Source organism: Rhodnius prolixus, unplaced genomic scaffold (genome assembly GCF_049639745.1).
Source record: "Rhodnius prolixus isolate KJV_2025 unplaced genomic scaffold, Rpr scaffold_8, whole genome shotgun sequence".
Taxonomy (NCBI): domain Eukaryota; kingdom Metazoa; phylum Arthropoda; class Insecta; order Hemiptera; family Reduviidae; genus Rhodnius; species Rhodnius prolixus.
In genome coordinates, this window is record NW_027411593.1 from 33452527 (window position 1) to 33480094 (window position 27568).

The 27568-nt window shown below is 33.6% G+C and overlaps 1 protein-coding gene across 7 annotated transcripts in view; it reads right to left on the reverse strand.

Annotated features, from left to right (window-relative positions):
• LOC141451250 (diuretic hormone receptor-like) overlaps positions 1–27568 on the reverse strand; it is a 208630-nt gene that overhangs the window by 2620 nt on the left and 178442 nt on the right. For 6 of the 7 annotated variants that reach the window (XM_074122497.1, XM_074122496.1, XM_074122499.1 and 3 more), the window contains 9 exons: positions 26984–27146; positions 17093–17285; positions 14484–14577; positions 9403–9496; positions 7643–7723; positions 2818–2894; positions 2584–2700; positions 848–1033; positions 502–659 (listed from right to left, as the gene is read on the reverse strand). In XM_074122497.1, coding sequence (XP_073978598.1) covers positions 502–659; positions 848–1033; positions 2584–2700; positions 2818–2894; positions 7643–7723; positions 9403–9496; positions 14484–14577; positions 17093–17285; positions 26984–27146 — 1163 coding nt within the window. The remainder of the gene's footprint in view (positions 1–501; positions 660–847; positions 1034–2583; positions 2701–2817; positions 2895–7642; positions 7724–9402; positions 9497–14483; positions 14578–17092; positions 17286–26983; positions 27147–27568) is intronic. The other variant, XM_074122501.1, reaches the window with a different exon arrangement.

Below are 27568 nucleotides of genomic sequence, written 5' to 3' on the forward strand. Positions count from 1 at the left end.
AACATTAATGAAAGCAAGAAATTTATGAAGTTTATTTTATGCAGAACTAGCTTCAAAGTGGAACTAAGAAAGGATATATTAATAATGAAAATCTACGACTGAATAAATTCTATGGCATAGAATGAAGGTTTTATTTTGGTAACTGTATGATTGGAATGGTTACTCTAAAACTGGTATTTTAAGTGCAGGTAATAAGAGATAAAATAATATTTGTACGACTCTACTTTATATTTTGTTTGGTTTCCAAATTAAAGTAACTTTTTTTTTAATGTTAAAGAATATTGTTGTGTAAATTTGGTTACTTACTACTCTTTTATTAGACACACCTTTAGGTCGCACACAATTGCATTTACTTTTTAAAATTTTCCATTATATTGAACTAAAAGGAAATCATGAGAGTGTATTTTTCTGACATACAAATAATTGAGCACAATATATTACGGGGTTGTTTCTCATTTGCTTATAGAACTTCATTTAATTTTTCTTTCAACTTATTTTTACCTAACACTTTCAGTTCGAGTATTTGGTGACCAATCTTTGGTATGGGTGTACCTTCTTGCGTCGATGTCTCTTGCTTCTCTCCACCTTGATAAGTGATGGCGAACTGTGTTCTGGACATCGGTATTAAGAAAACAATAGAACAGCGCTACAGTCAATCCCTGTGAATACAGAGTTACTTTAATGCATTGTATATGTGCTGTTTTTTTGTTTTTTTAAATATTCATACTTCTAGAAATGACGTGGGGATCAACAACTAAACTGAACAGATCTGCCGGATACAAATTAGACATTTGTTAAGTAAATGTTTCTTGCAATTTAAAGTGCCAAAAAAACTTTGTAAACTGACCTGAGTGGATAGTAACAGAGCTCTGATGTACGAATAGATGACAGCATACTGTCCTTCAGTAGGTCCGACAATGAATAGGATGTAAGTGATCCCCAATAGTGGAATAAGGACTAGTAGTGCTTTGGCTGCTTTCCTGTACTGTTGCGTCTCCACGTTATTGGCTGATCTTAATTTTGTAATTAAAACCTGCAAATCAATCAAAGGATTTATCAATATAAGAAGTAAAAATTGTTTTCTCCAAATATTGCATGTTTGGAATTGTTGACTTAAGTTTAAAGCTTTTATTATGCATAAATAAATTTTGTGGCCATTAAAGTAGTTGCTCTTTGCTGTTAAATATTTCTTGTACGATTGGAGTATCAAAAAGTATTTATTCGCTTTTATTTAAAGTCAGTGCAGATTCGTCGGAACCTCAAAATCAATCAGTCAAAAATGATTCAATTTTTTTCAATGCAATACATTTATAATAGATTAAATAGCAGTTTATTCAAATGTAAGCGATGATTCCACCAATAAAGTAAATCTGTTTTATTTCTATAATAATGGAGCATTTTTTTAAAAAATTAAGCTTGAAGGTAAATAAGTATAGATCTAAACCAGAAGTGTTAAATAAAATTAAATGAATTGTATTCATCTGAGGAAGTAAAAAAGGGCTGCTTAATGATAAGATAAAGACAGATTTTAAATTCTGTTAATCTGAACTTTATTTGGTCACTCTAAAGCTCAACCTCCAGACCTGTCCTTTTGATCAGCCTCTTAATGCTGGAGAGCGACTCTTGGGTAAAGTTCACAGGCCTTGGTTTTTCCTCCCCGAGAAATAACATCCTTAGCCACACGAGTCCCTCATACTGACACAACACGTGCATTGCCGTTTCCTCCTCTTCCTGACAGAAACTACAGAGGCTATCATCTGCCAGGGCTCATGCGATACATGTGTTTTCTGAGCCTGCAGTGGCCAGTTAATAGGCCTACAATCATCCTTATAGCCCCACGGCCTTGACAGATTAATTCTGCAGTCCGCCTCGGCGAATAGCCTTTAATGAACTCCTTCGCCTGTCTCTGCCCAGTGGTGGCAAATCACCACTCCTGAGACCTACTCTGCACCCATAAGTTAATGGTCGCAGACTTAACACACTTAGGAACCCCAAAACAGGGCTCCGGATCAACGAAGTATCCCGCAGAGCCTTCCCGGGCCAATAAATCTGTCACTTCGTTTCCCTTGTGTCCTGAATGACCAGGTACACAGACTAGAAAGACCTTATTGTGGTCACTAATTTCCTTCAGGGCACCCAGACAGTCCCAAACCAGCCTTGAGTTGACCTGGTAGGAACTAATAGCTCATAGAGCAGCCTGACTGTCCCAGAAAATTACGACCTTAGAATTAATAATTCCTCGCCTAGAAATGTATTTAAAACCACCACAACAGTTTCAGAATGTTAAGCAACAACATGTATATTGAAAGAAAATAACAAATAACTACAAAAATTAAGTTGCTTTTGTAGAAAAACAAAAATAATTATTTTTAATTTTGATAATTATTTTTGAAATAGTAGATTTTTTCAATAGATTTCCCTGTTCTTGTATTTACAGAATAATATTAAGTACTTTAACCTTTGCAGTAAGTACCTCAGAATTTGTACCTATTTGGAATTTATTTAATTGTTCTGAAGTAATGAAAAGAATATTTATTTAACCTAAATTGTTGAATGTAATGATTTTAAAAGAAAAAAACCTACCCACATTATCATGACTAAGAAAATTAAATTCACTGCTAAAACGATAATGGCTGGTGCTTGATTAATCCAATCACTGGAATTTGGAGACATCCAAGCACATCCTCTTTGTACATTTGACTAGAAATTATTACAGTTAATTATTAATTTTTTGTTTTGTTTTTTGCAGTTAATGTCTCTTAAAAATTATACAAATGAGAATTAGTTTACGATAAAAACATTGAATAATCATTTTACCTTAGACTCCGAATTAGATTCATCTCCAATAAATGATCTTGAGATGGCCCATATAAATACAACTGCCACTGGAGAGCCTATACATAATTTATTCTTATTAATTTTATTGTAATAACAATTCTTAAATTTAAATATTATTTTTTTGTTAATTTACGACAAATTACATTAATAATTGAAGGAGAGTTAAAACTTATGAGATCCACTTATGCCGAAGACTTTCTAATCACACTAGTTATGAGGCACACATTGTTTCAGTTAAGGGTTTCTCAGAAGGGAAACCCTATTGACAAGCTAGTAGGTTGAAATGAACACTGACTTGGAATAAAACGCTGAATAGAAACTTTTACATTTGGTTTTCTCTTTGAGGACAGAAGTACCAGATGTTGTTAGGTAAAAAGGTGTATCTGCAATTGCTTTGAGAGTATTTAATTAGAAACGTATACGGCTGTAGTGCGTCCTATTTTAGCCTATGGCTGTATTGTCTGGTTGAATGCCACTCGTCAGAGGACGCTTTGTAATGCTTTGCAACGCGTCCAGCGGCTAGCATGTTTATTGATTACCGGAGCATTGCAGAGTACTCCTACTGCCGCTTTGGAATTTATGTTACGGCTTCCTCCCTTGGATATTTTTCTTAGAGGGGAGGCTTTGATGGCCGCGCGTAGACTTGAGAGTGTCGGCACGTGGGCATCTACGAACCTTCTCGGTCGGAAAGGCAGGCTTATTAGTCATGCTGATCTGGTTCGAGAGGATAAAAAGCAAATTGCAGTGCTCTCCATGCCCGGGGGACTTCTTCCCTGCGACTCTGGACTTCAGTAGGAATTATGGGGTTCAGATACTCGCGAGGGGGGAGGCTTGTGCTTCGGCTGTCGAGTTATCAACAAACGCCATTTCTATTTTTACTGATGGGTCATTGATGGATAGGGCAGGTGCTGGTCTCTGCATCTGGGGACCCCAGTTTGGGCTCCGATGGGAACGCATCTGCCTTGACCTTGGTAATTATGCATCTGTTTTTCAGGCGGAGTTGGCTGCCAATGAGATGGCAGCTACTTTACTCCGTTGGAAGGGATTTGCCGATACTGATATTAAGTTCTTCACGGATAGCCAGGCTGCACTTAAAGCTCTGGTCTCTCCTAGTAAGAATCAAATCTCGGTCAATTCTTGTCACGTTGCTCTTAAATTGTTAGGAGCTCTGAATGCTGTTTCGGTTGCTTGGTCCCCTGGTCATTCTGGGATTCCGGGTAACGAACTTGCTGATGAAACGGCAAAGGAGGGAGCTGCGTTGATAACAATGACTCCTCAGCCCATTATCCCTGTATCCTATCGACGTTGTAGAACAGAGGTGGAGCAGTGGATTTTGAAAGAACATCGGAAACGGTGGAGATCCCGAACTGACTGCCGCCAGGCTAAGGAAATCCTTGGCCTGTCAAATCACGTATATGGTTGGTTTTAGCAGGTCTCGGATCCGCCAGCTGGTTCAGGTGTTGAGTGGACATGCGAATTTAGCGTATCATCTTTTTAAATGCGGCCTTATCCAGTCGCCAAATTGTTCTGGCTGTGGTGAGTCCGATGAAACTGTGAGGCACTTTGTTGAGGTGTGTCCAGTTTATTCTAAAACTAGATTCCTCGTCTTCGGTAGGGTAAATGTTTCCCTACCGAAGATTGTGGCATCTGGTAATCTAAACGAACTTTCTAGGTTTATTCAGTGCCCTGGGCGATTGAGTCGCCATGCTCCCTAGTGCCCTGTTATTACTTTATTAGTTTATTATATTAGCATCTGGCAATTTTTAGCCGGATTTGTTTTTAAACCCCGGTATCTCTTAAGAGATGAGGGTGGGCGGGGAACAATGGGCATTTTGGATTGCCTGCGTTCCTTCCACTTTTTGGTGGAACCGCCCGTCTTAAGCAATCTAATCTAATTTAATTAGAAAGCAGAATCGGCAGAAAAGTTTGATTGAACCCTGACAGTTCAATTGGTGTGTCCAAGTTGATTTTAGTATCGTTAACTAAATCAGTTGTTTTACTTTATCCATGTTCAGTGATGCTGGTTTAAACTGTTTGTTAAGATCATACATTTTTGCCTTAACTGGAGTTGTTTGTCAATGAAGAATTCTAAGCAGCGTACTGTGCAGCATCATCGAAAGTGAAATGTTATTCACATACATCGTAGGAAATGTAAACAAATGTTATGTATTGTTTTTTTTGCTCGCTAATTCTTATTTAACATTTTTTGAACTAACTTTCTGCAGCGAATGTGAACATGATTTTGAAGGTCCCTAAAGATGGGAGAAGGGATACCAGTACCATCTACACTATCCCTATTCCTTAATCGCAATGCCTTGAACTATCCCTTACAAGGCCCAAGTCTAGAATAGAAAACTAAGTATATACTTTATCACATTATTTTGAAACCTGTTTGAACCCACACAATCTATTTTTGAAACTAAATAAAACATTAATTTCTCAAACTAAATAGGAAACATAATGTAAAAAAATCCATTTCTTATGTTTTACAAAACTTTTGAGCAAAATTTGAAAATATTTTAAACTATAAGCATACTGCTCATGTACGACGGTAGAAAGCTATTTTTCTTGAAATATCTGACTAGCTTAAAGTCACAAGAACAAAGTAAAAAGCACATATTGTTCTTGAGATAGTAGTGTGCTGGGATTGGAAGGCAGTTGCAGTTTTGGCAGTTAATTTGAAAAAAAAAAATCGCAATTTTTTTAATGTTCTACAACGATCACAATGTTAAATGTTGACCATAATATTCAAAAATAAACAACAGGTGGGCGCATTTCATTAAAATCAATCAGAGCTCTAAGAATGCTCACTTTTATTATTATTATTATTTATTGCACAAGATTGTATATGTAATATTTTATCTTAACAATGAAAAATCACAATGACGTTGAATCTTTTTGGAGCCAGTAAACTTAAGCCAAAACTTATGCGGCTAATAAATGATAGATAAATATAACAACAGGAAGTTAGAAGGAAGATTTTAGATGAGGGCCAAGAAGGGTACGCCCATGAAGTACATGAATATTTAACCAATTTCCCGTCATAGGAAGTGGTGGCCAGGTCTGCGGAGCAGCAAGATAATGCTGCCCAACCAGCTAAAGCCATCAATATTACATCACTTGGTAAAATTAAATTAATTTCAAAAATATTTATAATTTCTATTTAAACTTTTAATTTTACTAATCAGTTACCATTTTTAGAAATCATAGTAAAAAAAAATACGTAGTTTCTATTCACAAATAAAAATCCTCTCAAGTTTGAATAATGAACTGAATACAAAAATACTAATTTGCGTGACAAGTGAGGGTTGTGATTATTTTGTTACGAACATAGAATATTGTAACTCACAAGACAAAACGAAGGCTCATTTTCATCTCTCATTGTGGGGCCACTTAAGGTACATGAAACCAGTTTGAAAGAGAGCCAGACATTTTTGGATTTGTGGATAAAAACTAAATGTTTTTATTTTTATTTATTTATTTTTTTAAAATCTTTTATTGAAATTTGCAACTGCAACGGTTGTTGCAACAAGCAAATGTGATAAAATATTATAGTGCCGTTAATGAAGATAGGAGAAGGCACCCAGTGGTGACACTCCATTAACGTGAATAGTTGCAGCACTACACTATTCTTATGTGGAGAGTAAATCGCGGGGCCATCTTCTCTTCAATCTCCTTGGAGGATTACCTGGTAATGTGGAAGAAGATAAAGTGTTCAATTAAAGGATTAGGATGAGCTGCTGTAAAGGAATGAAATTTTAAAAAACAAGTTTTAGTAAGGTCGTTAATGAAAGGGATTTTGAGGTCATTATGAATGGCGAGGTTAGAAATATTCGAAATGTAGAATGAAGCATTAAGTAGTTTTCGTAAAATTTTTGACTGTAAAGTCTGAATGAGTAAAGAATTGGTATTTTTAGTCGATCCTCATACTTCGATACCATAGGTCGCAGTAACAACAGGTATAAGAGTCTTTTGTTTTGTTGGTTGCGTTTAGATCGTTTGTCAAGTAGTCTGGCGAGAAGTTTATTTAATTTAAAACTAGTATTCTATTCTTATTATAAACGCTATTGAAGCAATTGCTGGTATTATTTAGCAAGAGGAATCTGCGATAGGAACCCATTTGAGCTGAGATAAGGGACTTAACGGACTTACATTTATCATTTTACCAAGAAATATGTGGTTTACTACGTAGTTACTATTACTAATATATGTTTATAAGCATCTTTAAATTCTATTTAATTTACAATTTATTAAGTTTACCATCCTTTTTATCTTTTCTTATAGCAGCAGGTAACTTTACGTGCGCTTATTAAACCAAATTTTCATAATAGAATTTTTATCCACATATGTAACTTTTGGGCTTACTTATAACTTTTTATCCAAATATGAAATAGCGAATTATCTTTGTTAATGGTCATTATGGTTTTTTAACCAGAGAAAGCGGCTCACGAATGGAACACTTTACTAATATTTATAGCTACTAAGATTTCAATTCTGTTTAAAACACGTTTGCAGGAAAATTGACTGTGAATATGATGCAATTTTGAAAAGAAAAAAATCGATAAAGTTTATTTATTTTTAACTTGGGAGTACTTACTGAAATTACCTGTTACTAAATTAGAAGCATTTTTCTGGAAAAATGGAAATTTATATAAAAGTAGAAATAGTTTGAAAAAAAATATGTTCTTTTCTTAGTTTATATAGTTTAACTTAATACATTTATGCACACTTTCATGCATATTAATCCCAAGCGCAAACATTTCTATGTACTTTGTAAACTTACGCAGTAATAAAATGTACTTACCCCAACCAATGGCGAGATAAGCTCTTAGTTTTATATTTTCCCTATTAAACGTTTCAACAACCAGCATGTACAAATACAAACCTGAAAAAGAAAAATTATGCACAAATTGAACCAATTTGGACATATGGATGAATTAGACCTGTTCCGTTTGGCGTTGGAAGCTGTATTCCCAATCAATTTGCAAATCAACAAGATATTACAACCCTTCTTTCAAGACTTAATGATTTTCGTTTCTTCAAAATGATGATTATTTGCGTTGAAAATGGATTTGTAAACAATGCTTTTTAATCAGGCCAGACTGTACCACCTTTGAAGAGGAAAATTTGAAAAAAGAATAGCTCTGCTGATGACAGAACTAAAGAGTGCCATTTTTTAGGCTACATCCAAATTCTAGCCCAATGCACATAGAATGCAAACATTCCTGAACAATGTCCAGGTTTGTCAGGTTCAGGTTTTGCCTGAATAATGTTCTTTTTGATCAATCGAAGACTTTTTTTGCTAACAAAGATGCTTTCTAGAATCGGAAGCTTATGCTAAGACTATCAATTGTTACTTGTTAACAAGAATATTAGGACATATATTGAATGAGATAATAATTATCGCTGTTGTCCAAGTTGAAGCAATTAATTAATAGTGCATGAATACGGTAAACTGCATTCTTTTTTTTCGGATGAGAGTTTTAGTGACCGGGCCGGTATGGAAGATAAAAGGCATCTTGATTCAAGGTATGGTGAGTAACAGAAAACTGTCGCACAAAGAAGGAACCAGCATATATGCCCGGACAACACGGGAAAAGATTGCAGAGCTAGAATAAGTATATAAAAACAAAATAAATACTAAAATATGGAATCCATTTGGTCATTGCAATCAATCTTTGCCACATGCGGAAACAACTTATGACGAGGGGCATCATGAGTCCAGAAATAAAGCATACTGACTTGCAGTTCTTATAAGGCTTTATTTGTTTTTCATGTAGTAATGGATTAGATGATTCTAAATGTAAGGAAACTGAAAATGTATAGGCTGTGTTAAGCAATAACTCCAAGAAATAACCCAGAAGACTACGCCACTTTTATGTAATGGCCAACATACTATTCATTAAAAATTAATGTACATACAAACATTTGAGAAAAAGGGGAAAAAATACTCAAATTCTACTATTTTTTAGAAAGACGAATTATATTTCGACAGGATTATTCAACAGAAAAGAAACTAACTAAATAAAAGGTCACATATGCCAACCATAGACATATTTAAAGAAAATCTTAAGTGGCACTTTTGATAAATCGCAGATATGTGAAAAATAAATGCAATACAATGGTTCTACAAAACCACTTTTTTTTGGATCCAGTGAACATCAAAAGAGACGTTTCCAAAGAAAAACTAATGAAAAATTGGACACGATCGAAATACATTTATTCTAGCATCACTGACTATTCTTTTAAGTTGAAAAGTGAATAATGTGGTTGAAAATAAAGTAGGTGATTAACAAGACTTGAAAGCAAATGAAATATTATTAAGTATGCTGAATATTCGGATCGCTAAACATTAAAATGATTTAACGTAATAATCCGATCAATAATTTCAAATAATTTGAGAAGTTACCAGTATAAACAAAATATTGTTGTTCCATTATTTTCTCATAATTTATCACGTTATTTTATTCATTTTCTTTCCTTTGCATCTCGTGTTTTATTGCTTCCAAACATACTACTATACATTTTATTCATAGCTATAAACTTATTTCTGCCAGTTCTTACCTTCCACAAACATCCAGAAGAAATTCGTTAAATGAAAATAATAAAGCAATATCACTAATATAATGCAGGATACCATGTCAGTGTCCATTGACATCTGAAAATAAATAAATATTAATCAAAAATTTGTAACTTTAAAGAGCTAATACATAAATAATTTTCTAGACTTTTAAGCTGTCTGAAAATGGAAATATTTTTATTTTCTTTTGGCTAGTTTTAATTAAAGTTTCAAAAATTTTTTAGGCGTGATAGCTATCGGATGTATCATGTCTCAAAGGCATACATATACAGGGTGTATACGAAGGAGTGGTCGAAATTTCGGGAGGTGATTCAGCAGCTCAAATGCAACAAAAAATAATCTCTTCACTATGGCCCGATTCTCAATAGTGTCCAAGATATTTGCATTTTTAACTTTTCCGTCGATATTCGCGTTTTTCACCATAAAAGCGGCCGTAACTTTTCTATCCTCTATCCTATAATTGCTTCAATCTGCTTATTCCAAACGTAAGAGCATTAAATTTCCTATAAATCTACTTAACCCAGAGCCTCAAAACGTTTCTTATAACAATGAAATTTTTACTTTAATGTCTAAAAAATTTGTTCGCGATGATTTTTGTTAAAATTTTCAACTTCATTTTATCAATGATTAATGAATCAAGGAGTCACATAATTTCAGAAAAAAGTGGCGTATTTATTGATCTTCAAGACCATATGGATTTTTTTGGTTTTTAATAAAACCCTACCCCGAACAGAGGGGTGTAAATGCAGAAAACTGGGATTTTGCGTAACTGACTTTTCACTACTAATTTACTCAAATGTCAATTTTTGGAGAAGGAACAAAAAGAAAAGTAACCATTTTAGTTTTTAACAATTATTATTTAATAAATCGGAAGTAAAAAATAAAGTAGCAATGTCTTGGGCACTATTGAGAATCGGGCCATAGTGAATAGAATATTTTTTGTTACATTTGAGCTGCTGAATCACCTCCCAAGTTTCTTCTTTTACAAGCCTTCATTTTTTTTTAATAGTACATTAACTTAACAAAACCTCTCACTAAACTTAATTTGAGTACTTTTAAATGGACTAGTTTTCTCAAATATTTGTTTAAGAAATAAGACCACTGGATCAGCGAAGAGCTCTGCTATGGCTAGCAAAAGCACCTTGCACTAAAACCTCTAGTTTTATTGCCACCAGAAGAACAGTGTAGCACGATACCAAAGTAGGGACCATAAAATCTTCTATTTTTACTACTGATGGTTTGTCCTATTTCGGCAGGTCTCATTTCTTTCTTACAGTTCCATTGCACCAAAAAATAATAAAATATAACTTTAACTCTTCACATACGTAAATCCCTTATTAAATATATAACAAATTAATTCATTTTTACTATAGTTATCAACACACTATAATTCAATTTAATACTCAATTAAATTTTTTCCTTGATATTATTACGATTCAAATTTTATTGTAAACTAATGAGATCAGGTCTATTCATGCATAGATCATGGGAGCATGCAAAAAAATGATGCATCAGATGATAGCTGAGTTGCTATACTTTAATATCGTGTCGACTTTATTTTGATAGAATAGTCTTAAGTTATGAACTGGTTTATAGGGGAACAGTTTTTCATCGGAATTCGCATAATTAAGCAAGCTTTTCATTTAGTGATGGAATGCCCATTAAATTGTACAACTGCTGCTATCCTCTCTATATCACCCTACTACTTGACATTTCACCTAAAAGCGTCTCGAGCTTTAGACTTTGAATCCACAAGGGAGATAGCCTCTTTACTTCTGCTATTATATTTGTATATTTTTTTTTTGTTCCAACAAGTAGAGTTATTTATCTTTTTAATATTAACTACTGCCACAATATTACAAATTTTACATGTTTTATCACACTCACTCACTCTTCGGCGCTACAGCCCTTGTAGGGCCTTGGCCTCACTCAACACTTTATCCCAGTCGGATCTATCCATTGCTTTCCTTCGCCACTGTCTGACGCGTAGCTTATCCAAGTCCTCCTCCACTTTCTCCAGCCATTTCAATCTCGGCCTCCCTCTAGGTCTACGCCCACCGGGATGACCCTCATAGGCCTTTCGCGGAGCTCTTCCTTCCTCCATCCGGTGTAGGTGTCCCAGCCAACGTAGTCTTCCGATCTTTATACCTTTGACCACATCTGCCTCCTCGTACAACGCCATCAACTCTGCATTTTTTCTACTTCTGTACGTGCCATTCTCCACTACTGGGCCATAAATTATTCTTAATACTTTCCTTTCCCAGCATCGGAGAGCACGTTCATCAGCTGCCGTAAGAGTCCATGTTTCTGAGCCATAAAGGAGCACAGGTTTTATGATGGTCTTGTATATCACTATCTTGGCCTTTCGGGACACATTTCTATTTCGGAGGGTTGCGCTCAACGCCCACAGACATCTGTTTGCTGCAGCAATTCTATTTATAATGTCTTCTCTTATTTCATTTTTGGACGTTAGCGTAGCTCCTAAATACTTAAAACTTTTCACCCCCTCAAAAATGTGCTGTGAAGCCTGCAGGTTGCCATACCTTCTTGCCCTTCTTGTGGTTACTAAGTACTTCGTCTTGAGCTCATTTACCTTTAGACCAAACGGTGCAGCACCACTTTCCAATTCGGCGAATGCATCCTTTAAAGCTCCAGCAGACCTTGCGATGATAGCCACGTCATCCGCATATGCCAGATATTGGACCGTTCTATTATAGATAGATCCACTTGTACTCGTGGTGCTGTTGTTACGTACGGCCATTTCCAGTACTAAATTAAACAGCACAGGCGACATTGGGTCACCCTGCCTTAGGCCCTGGCTTATAGGGAAGGAACATGACAGCTCCCCTTGCACCATCACCTTAGCAACTGTGTGACTTAAGGTCATTCTAATCAGTCTTATAATTTTAAATGGGACACCCAATACTTTGAGGCAGCTCACAAGTCCCACACGGGATACAGTATCATATGCCATGGCAAAATCCACATACAGCTGGTGGAGGTCTAGATTATTCTCATAGAACTTTTCTAAAATCGATCTCATAGTGAAAATGTGGTCAGTAGTTGACCTTCCTTTACGGAATCCGCACTGGTATTCACCCAAAACCTTTTCAGCACTTATATTTATTCTTTCAGACAGGATACAAGCGAAGATCTTATACACTGTACCCAACAAAGAGATACCTCTGTAGTTCATTACATGTTTTATACTAATTTTAAAGTATTTATGAATAATAATAATAATAATAATGAATAATGAATCAGAATAATTTTTCTATCAATTTTCAATTTCTTTTCTTTTCCAAATCAATTCGCAATTGTTTAATTATATAGTTTATCTTTATTATTTTGACGATTATTTCCGTTAATGTTCGTTAATTTTTATAACCATTAACTGTTAAACCTTTTTTATTTGCATTAATTTATTTTATAAAATTCTGCTTTTGCAACTTTATGTAATATTTCTTAGTCTAAATTGTAACGGTTTCTGATATTAAATAAAGATGCTTTAATTGGTTGTGGAATTCCGACCGAAAAACTAGCATAGGAGACGATGATAATTAAACTTAATCTCTTTAAAAAACCGTCCACTTGCATAACAGTTCTTCTTACTTCAAATGTAGCAGAGATTGTAAAAGGAAGTAAAGATCCAAGTTCTGCAAACTTATAATTCCAAAAGAATAAAATAGCTCTAAAGATTATTTGCAGTTAAATCAAATTTATTGAAAATAACAGATCAACACACGGTAACTACATGGTCATTAGCAATCTTACTGCGTGTAGGAATTTGATGAACATTGAGTGCCAAACAATGGTTTTTAACTCTTGAAACATGCACAATAAGTAACCAAAATTGACTTCAGTATTGTGAGTGGATGTTTGACATCTTTGTAGTCATTTGTTGTATAACCTAATTGGGTGATTGGGGAATCACAATTTACGTTCACGTACCTGATGGGGGCAAGAACCTGCCTGTTGACTGGCGTAGAAATTATTGATTAGTGGACGGGGTTAATCACAATTCTTAGGTTTGTTTTAGTCGCGTGATTGAAGTATATTTAAAGAGCTTAGCGGAGCTTTTAAGATTGTATTTCTTGATTACGGTCAATTTACTTTGGCCTTGTTTGTGAAAGTAACTTGAATGATAAAAATTTTGCTCTCGCTAGTTAACTAAAAGTGATTGTAACTTTTCTTCCATTAAACCAGCCGTTCCCAAGTCAAAGAACTATTGTAAACTCTCGGCGCAACAGTTCATGCCTAACATTCTTATTAAAAATATATTTTTATTCATAAGAATGCGATCAGAAGGTATAATCTCTTTTTTTTTGCAACTTATTTCAGTATATTTTATTTTTTTGAGTATTTGTTTCTATCGCTTAAAAGGGATTTTCATTGAATTGTACGGTAATCATCTAAGGTCTTAAAAATTTAAAAATTAACATCTACATAATCTTAAATCAACCGCCGTGATTGAATCTCTGAAATTTTTCACTTTTGACTTTTTTAATACTAAAATAGCATCTATTGGAAAACTCTTTTCTATTTCTTGCGAAAAATCGTTTGAGAAAATTACTTCTAATCCCAGGAAAACGAACTTCAATAAATAACTTCAATAAATACCTTTATAATAAATAAAAACATGAAACTTTAATAAATCACGGCTTATTTCAACACCTTCCACCGTTGCAAAATACAGAACGAAAAAAAAAATAATAGTACAGCAAAGATATTTCACTATTGCTTCATTACTGAGCAGTTTCATATTTCCATGCATCGTCAGAATTTTAAGTTTGTAACGAGGAGAGATTGTCACACACAGTTAAAAGTGCCTTTATTGATCAGTTAGTGCAAGACTGTTGGCCAGCTAGATGAACCAAATTCAAAAGAACAAGGTCCAACAAAAACCGCTTAGATTATCCAGCATTGCAGATCTTATCACGCATTCAGTGAATCATAAGTCCCAATAGGCTTTATCAATAGAGTGTGCGACACATTTTAATATTCTTTTCAAAGACATTAATACATTTAATTAGGTAAAGAGATTTAGATCTCAAATAAAACTTACTTGTAATGTGAAATTTAAGATCCACATAAAAGCTGCCAATATATATGTACACATGAGATTTGTGTGAATTGTATTTCTCAAACATCGCAGATCTCTAAGAACAAAACACAAAACAGATTAAAACAGGGAGAGAATAAAAATCTGCTTATGTGTTAGTTTTATCAAGTTCTAATAAAGTTATTTCCACAGCTAAATAACCACAATCGAGACGTCAGTATGGATGTGCTCTTTGAAAATCAAAACAGTTTGTACTTGGCATTTACTCTAGTTCAGACCCAAAGTTGTGAAGACAGAAGCAATCGAGAAAAGAGGTGTTACAGTCGTACTGTCTGATAGACAGCCAACCATCGAAGCGTTCAATTCCTATTTTATCAGCTCCAAAGATGGTCTTAGCATAATCAATAACTTTAGGAGAGATTTTAAAGTATTGCGGGTGCCACAGGACATGTTAGCGAGGCGGGAAATGAGATGGCCAACATCGGGGCGAGACACGCCAAACTGCTTTAACGGAGCCTGAATTTATTTTTAGGGTAGGCGATGTTTTTATCGGTAGGAGTAGAAGAGAGAGGATACAAACTGAAGTCTTTCCGGTCAGAGGCAGGTCTATACCTGTCTAGTCAATTATAACCAGTACAAAGGCATGTCTCGGTGGCCTTAATAAACATAAATAGCGCAAGCTGACTGGTATTCTTCTTCAGGCATTGTCGGCTCATACTCCATTTGAAGAAGCTGGGTCTAAAACGCGATGACATCAGCATATTGTAGAGAGAACACCTTCTTCTAACCGACTGCTACATCATAATCCAATTAAGATTCAGACTGGGAAATAACCAGTCGCTGAGGCAGGATATGCCCTTCTTGAAACGCTCCAGATTCAAGAATTTCTCCAATGTGACCAAAAAGATGGCAGAGCACTGTTACACTTCGTGAAAAAAAAAAGTACAAGAGAAAGTAAGTTCATGAATACTAAAACTACTCTGTAGATTAGCGACATCTATACTAAATGAAATGTGCATTGTACAACATTAAATCTGGAAAAACAATGATCTTTGTCAAACCTTAAAGACATTTTCAAGTTTATTAGGGATTAAAGAAAGGCGTGTCAGGACATCAATAATATCGTCAGTAAGAAACAATATGTTGCTTTCTCCCTCCCTTATAACAATAATATTAAGAATAGCTAAATGTTACTAAAATTTCACATCTAAAAAAAAAGACTAAAACCATCATAATTTAATGATTAAGTTAAAAGACGATTTCTGTTTTAACCTAGATTTGCATGTAAATCTAAAACACTTTGTCCATTATCTTATTGGTTAAATTCATTGTATTCTATTGTATGTTAAGGTCCAGTTATTTGGTTAGAATGAACCAATAAAATGGTTAGAACACGAAGTAGCCTTAATTCAACTCACTTTGGTGTGGTAATTAGAAAATAAATTCGTTAAAAGAATCTCAATTTCTCAATTTTAATTAAATTTACATTAACTTTTATGGTCGATGAGACCTAACCAGATTTGCCCTTAATTTAAACAATTGCTCAATTTTTTATTCAATTCAATTTTAACGGTTTGTTATACATAAGGCTGAATAACTTATCGAAGATTGAAACCTCTCACTTAAACAGCTTTCCATATGTAAATCAAGATCGACAATAAATGGACTTATTCTGAAAGTTGAGAGGAGCGTAAGTGCACTTGGTACATGTGAATTTTCTACCTGGCCTCCAATTTATTGACTCATTCATCAGCGGTTAACCCAGAGAACCTTCTAAATATATAACAGTTTCTAGTGAATTGGTGTTCTAGCGGCTAGAATTTAGTTAATACTATTTTCTTCAACATTAAACGCATTTGGAGGATTCAATCTAGATTGATTAGAACGAGAGTGAAGGATGAGTTTTGAAGAGGTTTGTAAAATTATTTATTTTTGTATTACTTTTATATAAATATTTTAGTAAGGTCTTTTTAAGGAAATAATAAATTTAATATAGCAGTTTACAGTAACCAATAAAGTGAAATATCGCCTATATTTCAGGCAGGCTTTACTGATCATCACTGACCTCTGGAGACAAGAAAGTATTCTGTCAGTGAAACTTGGCGACCCAGCCACATGTCAGCGTAAAAGAAGTTCTCCTCTCACTTTTATCACTCAAAAGTGCTCATTAGAAAAAAAGAGATAGATAATCTTTGGAACCTATTGGTTTAATTGAATCCACATGTAAAATCTAGCTCAAAATTAATTCTCAAATACTCTTATTTATCTTCTAAACTTATAGTGATGACTCGATTAACTCAACATCCCTAGGTGTACAGTTCACGAAGATTTGGCTTTACTCTCTTTACATGTCTAATACAAACTGCTAAGCCCCCGTTCAGTTGAATATTAAACATGTTACTCACATTTCAGTCTTGTAATTATTTTGCAACTGACACAGAATGTACTTCTAAAAGTTAACGTTGGGCATGTAAAATTGTATGGAAAAAGTTATTTTATATCATTCATTTACATTTTATATTCGTTACAAACGATTGATACTAGCTAGAAAAATGACAGTAAATATAATAATTTATTACAGTAACTGCTGTAGGAAAAAGGTACATACTTACTTATAATAGATAAGTATAGCTACTGCGACGCATAAAGCTATCAGCGAGATCCCATATCCAATCAAATAGATCATCGTAACCACTACAAGACCAGGATCAGCTGCAAACGGAGGTATTTGAAGATGGCTGCACGAATCATAATCTGAATAATTGGCCCAACTACCATTCCAGAGGCACCAACGACTAGCGTTTTCTGGAACAATAATGAATAACTTAATAAAATCTGAGACTTGTAGTTATTGTGTAGATCCATTGATCATGATGACCAAGACCCCCAGTTCATAACTTACATTTCAGAGGGAAAGAGTTGAAAAGATTAGATTAATAAAGTTACGGTTAAATTTTGGTGTAAACTAAAAACCTAGTTCCTGTCATAAACAGAAAATAATAAATAATTCAACAAAAATAATTTCATTTCCCAAGGGAATGTGTGTCGTAAACTTGAGCCACATACATAAAAAGAAATTTCTCACTAAAGAACATCAAACAAACTTTCAGTTGGGAAAATTTAAGAAAGAACATGCAAAGGGATGTAGTACTACGCGCATAAAAATGCCTAAAATTTACTTTTATTTTAAATTGCTCGCTTGTTCAATGTTTTTACGCATTGAGCTGTTCTCCTGCCGTAGAAAAGAAATGACATGCACAAAGATTTCTGAACCTTTAGATAAGGTTAAAAGACAGCAATGATGATTTTAAAACATGTTAAACTTAAAACTTAATAAAATCCGACATTAACCTTATAACACATTACACTCTGGTACATGAAAATTCTCAGATGATTTGTCATTATGAAAACTATAAAAAAATAAATTTCCTCGTGACCTATTTAAATGAAACTGTTAATTGAAGTGATGTAACAATTAATTCACAAACGATTTACAAATGAAGCTATTAATTGCAAACACTCCAAGTAAAGTACTCTCAAGTGACAACCTTTTCAACATTTCTCTCATCTCCTTGCTGTTTACAGCTTCCCCCTCGTATAGATTCAATTTCAAATCTTGCGAGTTCACCTCTTGTAGCTGGATTATTAATTATTTGACGTATTAATAATATTATTGAATTTAGTTAGATAAATGCTTGTTATTTTTCAGCGTCATAAACAATTAACATTTAAATTGATTTTAATCTATTACTGCCGATTGACAAGCTAAACCTATCCTAGTTATTAAATCTGGTGTAAAACACACTCTAGTCCTTAGGTCCTTTGTTTTAAAACTTGAAATTGTTTTAATTCACTTAATTGCCCTTAATCTTTTAATTAGGATGAACTAATGCCTTTGTCAATCTTCATTAGAGCGGCTAAACCAGTTTAAGAAAAAGCTTGTTATTAGAGTTTCTCCGGCCCTAATTTTTTGTCTAACTGTTTGTCTTTTTATTGCACATTGACTTGAGACAATTGAAGTTCTAATTTATTTAAGAAATCTGTAAATTTTTCCATTTCAACTGTGGCAAAACCTGTTAGAAAGTTCACTTTAAAAGAAGGACATGGCAATTTGATTACTAGTATTTTAATGTGGATAAATCAACTGAAACTAAATGTTTTTTACGAAACGAATGGCATTTTGCAAGTAACTTGATAAATTCTGAGTTAGACTCTGATTTGCTTGGGAACAAATGATAAAATTTTCAATAACTTTTAAAAGTACAGTAGTAATTGCCTATTTATTCAGGCGGGCTTTACGTTCAACTACCAATTAGGTGTCGTGGACGGAGGCGACTAGCAAACATACTTTACTGTAATTTCATTTATTAACCTTTAAATAAAATCCAAGTCCTAAGACCGGGAATCGAACCCACTGCTACAATGCATATTAGAGTTTTGCAAGTCTCGCCACTTAACCGCTCGTCCACTGTGGCGCCTTATTACAGTGTACTCTTAGAATGCTATATTTTACAGAGAAAACTAATAACAAATAGCCTATTACTGCTACAAAGAAGAAGCCCAAAAGTAAAGTCCAATCTGGAAAAAACAATGTAGTCTTAGAAGGTAATGTAATGTAAAATTTAGTGCGAGAAAATATTATAGTATTATTAAAAATATAATCATAAATTATAAAAAAGTATTCTCTTCTATTTCACACATATGTACATATTTTTGAAAAAGACAATTTTAAGTGTGGTATGACTTATGGTGGTCCCTGCGAGTTACGTTTAGTTATCAGTAAACACAACCTCCATACCTATTAATTGGAATCAGGTTTCAGTGGACACTACGTTCATTTTAGGGTCGTAAATATTTAATTGGATCTGCCTACGCAGATGCATACTTTTTAGATGCAACGTAGGAAGATTAAGAATAGTGGGTCAGTTATTGGTACTGTGCCCGGAGAGCAGAATATCTACATTTTTGTTTAAAGTCTCATCAACAACAAAATTAGGAAAGAAAATATCCTTCAGTTTATTGCAGATTCTGCTAATCCTTCTACTAATATAAATATAGAGATATTTATCAATAAATGGTTAAGATTACTCCCTGGATACTTATGGAAAGGATAGGAAAGCAAGCTTAGGAAAGAGTTAGTTTATGTTATGACCGTATTAGAATTAATTCCAGAGCCGTTGTGCTTCTTAATGTTTTTATGAGAGGCTAGGGAATCAACGGCTTCTATTTCTTGGGTAGTTCTATGTTCTTTGCAGATGGAGAATCCTGAGGGATGTCATGAATTATGTGAGGGTATCGGTGACTAGTACGGGTTGGTCCGAAAAGAAATAGTGGGACAATAAAATAGCGGCACCATCTTTACTTAGCAATAGAATTTTCTTTTAAAAGATCTTTTTCTCTAGTATGTTGCAGCCTTTACATTCACAATGTTGCATTGATTATATTTTTTGAATTTGATTATAATTTATTACCAATTATTTAAATTGCTAACTCGAAATATCGAAGATCATATTTCACTACTCAAACTTATCTAATAAATACAAAGTTAGCTACACACCGGACTTCGCTTACATAAAGAGGGTCATTCACACCAATTTGCTGTAAACACAGAATGGCGAATGAGATTGCATAAAAGCTGTAAAAAACAGTTCAAAAATTTACATGTACTTATATTTTTTTCAAGAATCGACAGGTTCGCAAACAATTAATTGTTGCCGCGAATAATGTAAATGAATCTCTCAACAAGATATGAACTCATAAAACTTCTGAACATGTGTTAGGCGAGTAATTACAATGCAGTATGGCTGATTTTATTATCTATAACACGATGTTTCATTCTTCATCAGATGTAACCTCCATTGAAGTATGAAAATTAGATGAAAATGTCATCACAGTTTACAAATCCCATCAGTGTTATATGAAAGGAGTTTCAGAGATCTCTTTCACAAAGCTTCACTGACGTAACTTTAAATTAATGATGTAAAATGAGAGCTTGTTGACTTCACCATGATTCAATAAATATATTTTTAATTTTAATAAATATATTTTCTGGAATCCACTTGAAAGTGACACCGATAATGTTCTCTTAACTTATATTTCCAATGCTAAAAAAAGAAATATTTAAAGGCTTTGTGTATGTTCTCTTGGTAAATGCTTCTCAAATAAAACCATTTAATTTAATCTGTTGTTTTCTGGCTCCAATAGCAGATTAATCAGAACAAAATTTGCCCACTGGATTTAAATTCTAATTTGGATTAAGTCTAAATTGCATCACGTCAGTGTTTTCCGTAAATTGAATTCTTTAACTTTTTAGTTAATAAAAAATTGAACATTTTCTTGAAAACTACAAAAACTAGTTAAAAAAAAACAAAATAGTTTGATTCTCTGGTAAGTTGAGTATAACTGGCAACATGGTTCTTCAAGATGGCAAAAGCTTTTTCAAGTTCTATCACTTATACATGGAATAGTACTTCCTACAGCCAGCACTATTAGTATGTAAATACGAAAGTTGTACAGAGATTAACTATTAGGTACTTTAAGCATCTCTACTTTACGCATTTTGAATACAAATGACATTCATTAGAAGCGCTCTACTGAATTCAAATTTTTAACATTATATTGTATTTTTAATTAAATTTTTTTTAAATAATGAACTATTACGTTACAAAAAGAAGGAATTCGTTGAATGTTCTGATTATTTTTCAGTGGTGCGATAAATCAACTTGTTTCTTGTTGGTGAAAGTTTGTCCAAAAGGGACAAACGCGGTGCATTGTTTGTTTAAAATCAAAAAGATCGTTGTTTATATTGCCATTGTAAGCTGAATGGCCCGTAATATTAGAACACCCTCTGCACACAGGATATATTTACATTTGAAAGGAAATGTAAATATTCCATTGTTTGTAAATAATTAATGCAAGTATATAATTCATTTAATTAATTAGTATCCCCCCTATAGTTAGGGAGGTTTGTATCTACAGGCAGCGAATAGACGGTGCAATCAGCACAAATGGACAAATATGAATATCGAACGATTTGAGTAGGCATTTCCAGTATATTTAATGATTCTACTTCTTCAATCGATCTGAAGATTAAATCCAAAAACACCTATTGGATGAAAACAATATTTATTTTACAAAAATTACTTCTTTTGGAACTGTTTCCCTTTTCCAATTTGACTATTACTCAATACTATTACTATGACTATTTGACTCAGCTAGACTTCCTACTTACAGGAACCCCAAAAGGTGGTCATTCCAGAAACCAAATGAAAAACTAAATCTACATTAACTTGAAAGGAGTTAGTTTTCTTTTAGTGTACAAAAGCCCTTTGCGTGTTAAGTATACTCAGAGGATATGCACTAAATTGCACTTGCGCAGTGTTAACATAAAACTCTCAGAGAATTTTTCTCAGATCTTGAATTCTAATATCCACTGCTGTGGAAAAGAAGTTGCACGTATATCGTCTAAGTTTCTCCGTGACTGTAATGATGTCACAAAATTTTAAATAAAATCATTTTAGTCGTTTTTCGAGAAATTTCATCCAATCTTACTGGCACTTTTAGTTGGGTGATTTTGTCTTCTAAGCTTATTATAGGAGCCAATGCTGCTGGCACCTATTCGATTCGAAATGTTAAATTTGAGTTTACTTTGTATTAAGTTGCTGCATCGACTGATAGATACAACATAAACAACTACATACACATAATAACAGAAAGTATTTCGTTTAAAATTCTTAAAAATCTGTAAAACTGAAAACAAGATGTAGAAGTAAAATAGGTGAGTGAGAAGAGTATAAGATAAAAGTGTAGTTTTAATCAGGAGGAAAACAAATGTGAAATAACTGAAATAGAAAATGAGAGAGTATAAAAATGTTGCAGCAGTTTCTACACATCCTCTGTCTATTGTAGCGTTGCGAACACGATACTTGCAGTTCTATTTCAGTAAAATAACAGTCTTGATTCTAAACGAGGCGCCTGTACTATCATGAGTGTACCTACCTCGCTGCCTTTATTTGACGATAGATAAGGTACATTCTCTTGTTGCCAGGCTCATTCTCTCGTCACTTCATACAGAACGCTTTTCTCTTATTTTCTACAATGAAGTCCAATTTACTGAAATTAATGTTTAAATCTAAAGTTTTAATCAGGGGCAACTAACAAAAACCAAAATGGTGGGACAAGTAAAATAAGTAAAAAGGAGAGGTTTTTGTTGAAACTTTTTATTATAAAAAAATAAAAAATGCAATAATAAGCATAACATGTTTATGATAATATTGAAATTATAGTCCTTCAAGTTCTGTCAACACATCTTTCGGCGACCTATTAACCTTAGTTACATCTTCCTCGACATTGTTGAATAGTCGTCCCACAAAGAAGACAATTAATAAATTGATGGTACCAGATCGGTATGTTTGCAGAATAACGTACCAGCTAAATTCCGTCAATGTCATTGAGTTTCGAGCTTGGACTCTTGTAGCTAAATAAAGGCTTACATTATCCCTCAAAGATTTCTAATTGTACTTCTCTAAAGTGGGTTATTTCTGCAACAAAGCTGTACCTTTGGATAATTCCCTTCTTATTATTCTTTTAGGCAGAGCACATTTGCCTTGATTTTACCACTGGTCTGGCGGCTGCAATCTGGATTACGCTAGAAGATCCACGTTAACATTCTGTAGTACGTGGAACAATCTAAAGCAATTTCAATCAAAGTAAATTCAACAATTGCTGAATCACAGCCAGCCACAAAACGTATTGTTGAATTGTTCAAAAGTGCGAGCATATGTTCCTGAATTTGCCTACAGCTGTATTCAATTTAGGTATGATTTGTATGCCAGTGACCTTTGTCTAACCTCTGTCAACCATCTCATCAGTGTTTTAATTGGACTAATTGCCTCGATCAGTACACAATAATGGCCAAATTTGTAGCATCATAATGAACTAACTTTAATTAGTACAAATAAGATAATTTAAATTACAGTAATTAAGTGAAGTGCAAATGCACTTATGTTTTGTAAGAGAATTAATTTAATTTAGTTATTTAGATTTAATTATTTTTCCAAAGTAAATGTCTTTTGTTAGGTTATACATATTTGTTTGGTCAAATAGATGTGTAACCATCATCCTTCGGTTAGTTATTTAATGCCTAGTACATTTAATACTTCTTCCTAACTAACTGCACAACTTCGTGATTTAATATCACAGTATTCAGAAATTTAAAAATAATAATAATAATAATCTTATCTAAGATGAAAAAAGAGAGAATGAATAATGAACAAAAGAAAGTTATAAAAGGTTTAACTAAACAATTCGGTTTGCTTTTAGCAATATTTTCAAATTATATTTCAAGCGAGATGTTAGGCCGTTACCTTCATTTAAATATTTGTTACTTTTTAATGAATCCTGATTAGAATAGTATTACTATCATTATTACTCATTTAATCTTTGAAAGCATATTTAACATTAATCCTGAAGAAGAGAGCAGGCTACTTTATCTCTTCAATACGGTTAACCAAGCAGAGAAATCAAAAAAGATTTTGTGTAATTCACAAATAAGCATTAATACAAACAAAACTCATGGAAAATTATTTTTATAAATTTTGTATTTAAAACATTTTCATTACCGGTTTATAAAAAAAGTGACCTTAACGACGTCAAAGGATTACGTTGAAAAAAAAAATGTTACTAATAAATATAGAAAGCCCAATATATAATTCTTTTATTTTGAGTCAAGTTGATCCCTTTTAGAGTGAGACAGATCGAAATAGAATCAGTGTTCCCAAGTAGTAAAATCCACAATGCGGATTAGGTAACCTCAAAATATAATCCCTGGTGAAAATTCAAAACAGGACATTGCATATTGAGATCAGAAAATAATAAATAAATATTAAAAAAATACTTCATTAATCAAGTAGCATATTATAATGAGGGATTTGTAAATAAATAGTTAAATAATAATATAATATGATAAAAGGGAGAAAAGCAAACGGAATATAGACTTGTTTTTGTATTTTTATTAGCATAGTATTTGCCTGACGTAAAGGAAAATTGAAAAAGGCAGACAAAGAGAGCTTTGTGCAAACAACATGGCCAAACTTCATGAATGCCTCTTTGTGATTTCTTTCTATTAAAAAATAAATAGTAATTGCATTTTTTTTTTGTTCCATATTTTCAGTAAAATAAATAACAACAAAAGAATGAATAATGATCTTTTCCCTTCAAAAAAAAAAAAAAAAAAAAATGTAAAATATATCAGAACATAATATAATTCATAAATAGGCTGGAACGTAAGATGCACAAGTTTTAACTCATTAGTAATTTTTTGCAACTGTTTATTTTTAGCTAAACTTTAGTCCCTTAATTTGAACACAGTATTTGAATTATATTAGATCCAAAAACTTTTAATAGACTTCATGTCACTCTTTCTTAAAGCAATTACTATCATTTTGGTGGCTCATAGTGTGTATAGGGGGAAAAGAAATTCTTTTTTCAGTCGTAACCTCTTGTACTAATCATAGGTGGTGTACTAGAACGAAAGCTTGGAATCATACACTGTACTTTATCGAAGTTTTAGGCTCTTCTTCTCTTTGTTTAAAACACAACAAACAGAATTTAATAGTGTTTGTAATGGCAATTATATTATTTCATATGCCGATCTAAATGTACAAAAGAATCAAAGGAAGTCTCAGGATAAATGAATTTAAGGAGATTAAATTGAATCAGGTTAAAAAGAAAACATCATTCACAAAAATTCAGGATGGTTTTACAAGTAATAGTTTGGTGAAGTATTTTTATCAATTACTAGCTATAAATTATCAGTAATAAACGCATGATCTCAATTCTCCCAACCACATGCTCTGAGTTCAGTGAAAAGATTACCAAATTATTTTGCAATGAATTTCTGGGAAACCTCCTTAAAAAAAATATCTACAAAAACCTCTCTAATTATTTACGAGGGTCGTTTGAAAAGTCCGTGCAAAGTCAGAGAGATAGCACTACTGGCGCGTATCGAGGTTATGTTTAGTTAGTAGCATCTCTTGGAAGAACACACACCAAGTTTCAGCCAGATCGGTCTATTACTTTGTGTTTGGCATTCGTTTGAATCGAGGAAGTCGAGTGATCTAAACAATGGGTTACCAAGGGGGAATCTGCGCCAAAAAAGGCGAAGACCGTTCCTTCGGCCGGAAAGATTATGGCGACTGTCTTTTGGGATTCGCAAGGAATAATCCTCGTTATTATTCATCGTTATTGGACCGTTTGAAAACCGAGCTGCAAGAAAAACGCCCACGATTGGCCCACAAAAAAGTCCTTTTCCATCACGACAACGCACCAGCTCACACCTCAGCAGTTGTGGTCGCAAAATTAATGGAAATAGGGTTCCAACTCGTTTCACATCCCCCATATTCTCCAGACTTGGCTCCCTCGGACTACTATTTGTTCCCCAATATGAAGAAATGGCTGGCGGGAAAAAGATTTTATTCAAACGAGGAGGTGATTGCAGAAACGAATGGCTATTTTTCAGACTTGTACAAATCCTATTATTCGGAAAGGATCAACAAACTAGAGCAGCGTTGGACGAAGTGTATAAGCCTAAAAGGAGACTATGTTGAAAAATAAAAAAGGTTTACCCCAAAAAATTAAGTAGTTTTTATTTTTGCACGGACTTTTCAAACGACCCTCGTAGTTTACAGGCAAATGAATAAAACTTACAACTAGCCGAATGCTTTGTGCTGCTATCTTGAGTTATTGTGTTATTTAGAAACATTTTTATAAAATTACGAGCAATTCAGACATTCCTTGACAAACTAAGGAGTTGGTTAAGTATAAGTAGAGAATACTTTCATGGAAATTAGGGAGATTCTTGGATTAGAGGATACACTTGAAAAGAGTGAACAAAGCCAGGCATCAGATGATGTGGAAGGTTTGGTTCGAAATATAGTGTATAATATTGCGTAGTGTGATATCCACAGCAGTGTGACCCCTTTCAGATGTATACTATAACTTTGTAGCGACATCACTTTTCTTTTATGAATCCTTGAGAATCTACATAACGTACAAATTTCGCAGCAAGCTTCCTAAAGAAAAAACTCAGAAATCAAAAGGATAAATAAAGACAGAGATTTTATTAAAATGCCTATTAAATTTTCTATTTCAATTAGAGCCTTAATCTCTTTCATAGACAAAACAGATAATTCAATAAAAATTATTTTCATTTGCCACCAATTGTAAGTCTAAAATTTTGAACAATTTACTCAAATTGCACACTATTACATAAAAAGAAGTAACAATAATATGATAAGAATTAACAAAATGGTAATAAAAAAAACCACAGAACAGTCTGTAGATTGTTTCATTCAAAATGTCTGCAACTATTTTATTAATTTAGAAGCAGATTCACAATTAGCTGTGGCAATAATTATTTTTTTACAAAAATCGTCGAGTCAAATATAAAAGATTGATTTGATTGATTACATAAAATAGTTGAATGCATAAAAAAAGAAACTTACGCGAAGTGTCATACTTGATGCCGTGCAGTTCTTCGAAACAGGGCAGATAGACAATGGTGGCAGAGGGTGACGGAGGCCAGCATAGGATTCCATCCCAAGATCGAGGGCAGTAGTCCGCCGGTGGTATGCCGTCAGCTTCTAACTGTTCTAAACATTTCTCTGCCTGTCAACATAAAATATTCCGTTTTTAAAAGATAAGTTTGACGTTTTACTAGTACGTATAATGTTGTCCATCTAGTTTGTACTTCTTGGACTCTTCTGGATTTCAGGGATTTAACTCCTCCTTTGGCGTTCGCAACCCTTCAAGCCATGTACAACATACCTCATGCAACCTCTTGTAGGTTGTAATATAGTACAGGGTGGGGCAAAAGGTATGAACCGGTTTTAAACGGATGTAAAACAAAAACAATTCAACTTACAGAAATTATGTTTATATTGTTTAATTCAGTACAGAATCTAGTTTTTTAATTAAGTTTGAAAGATGATATCACGTAGGTGGCGTGAATACCCATAAAGGAAAAAGTTTTTAAACATCGTCCACATACCTTAGAATAACTTAAGGACAAAATCAGAGAGGAAGTTACG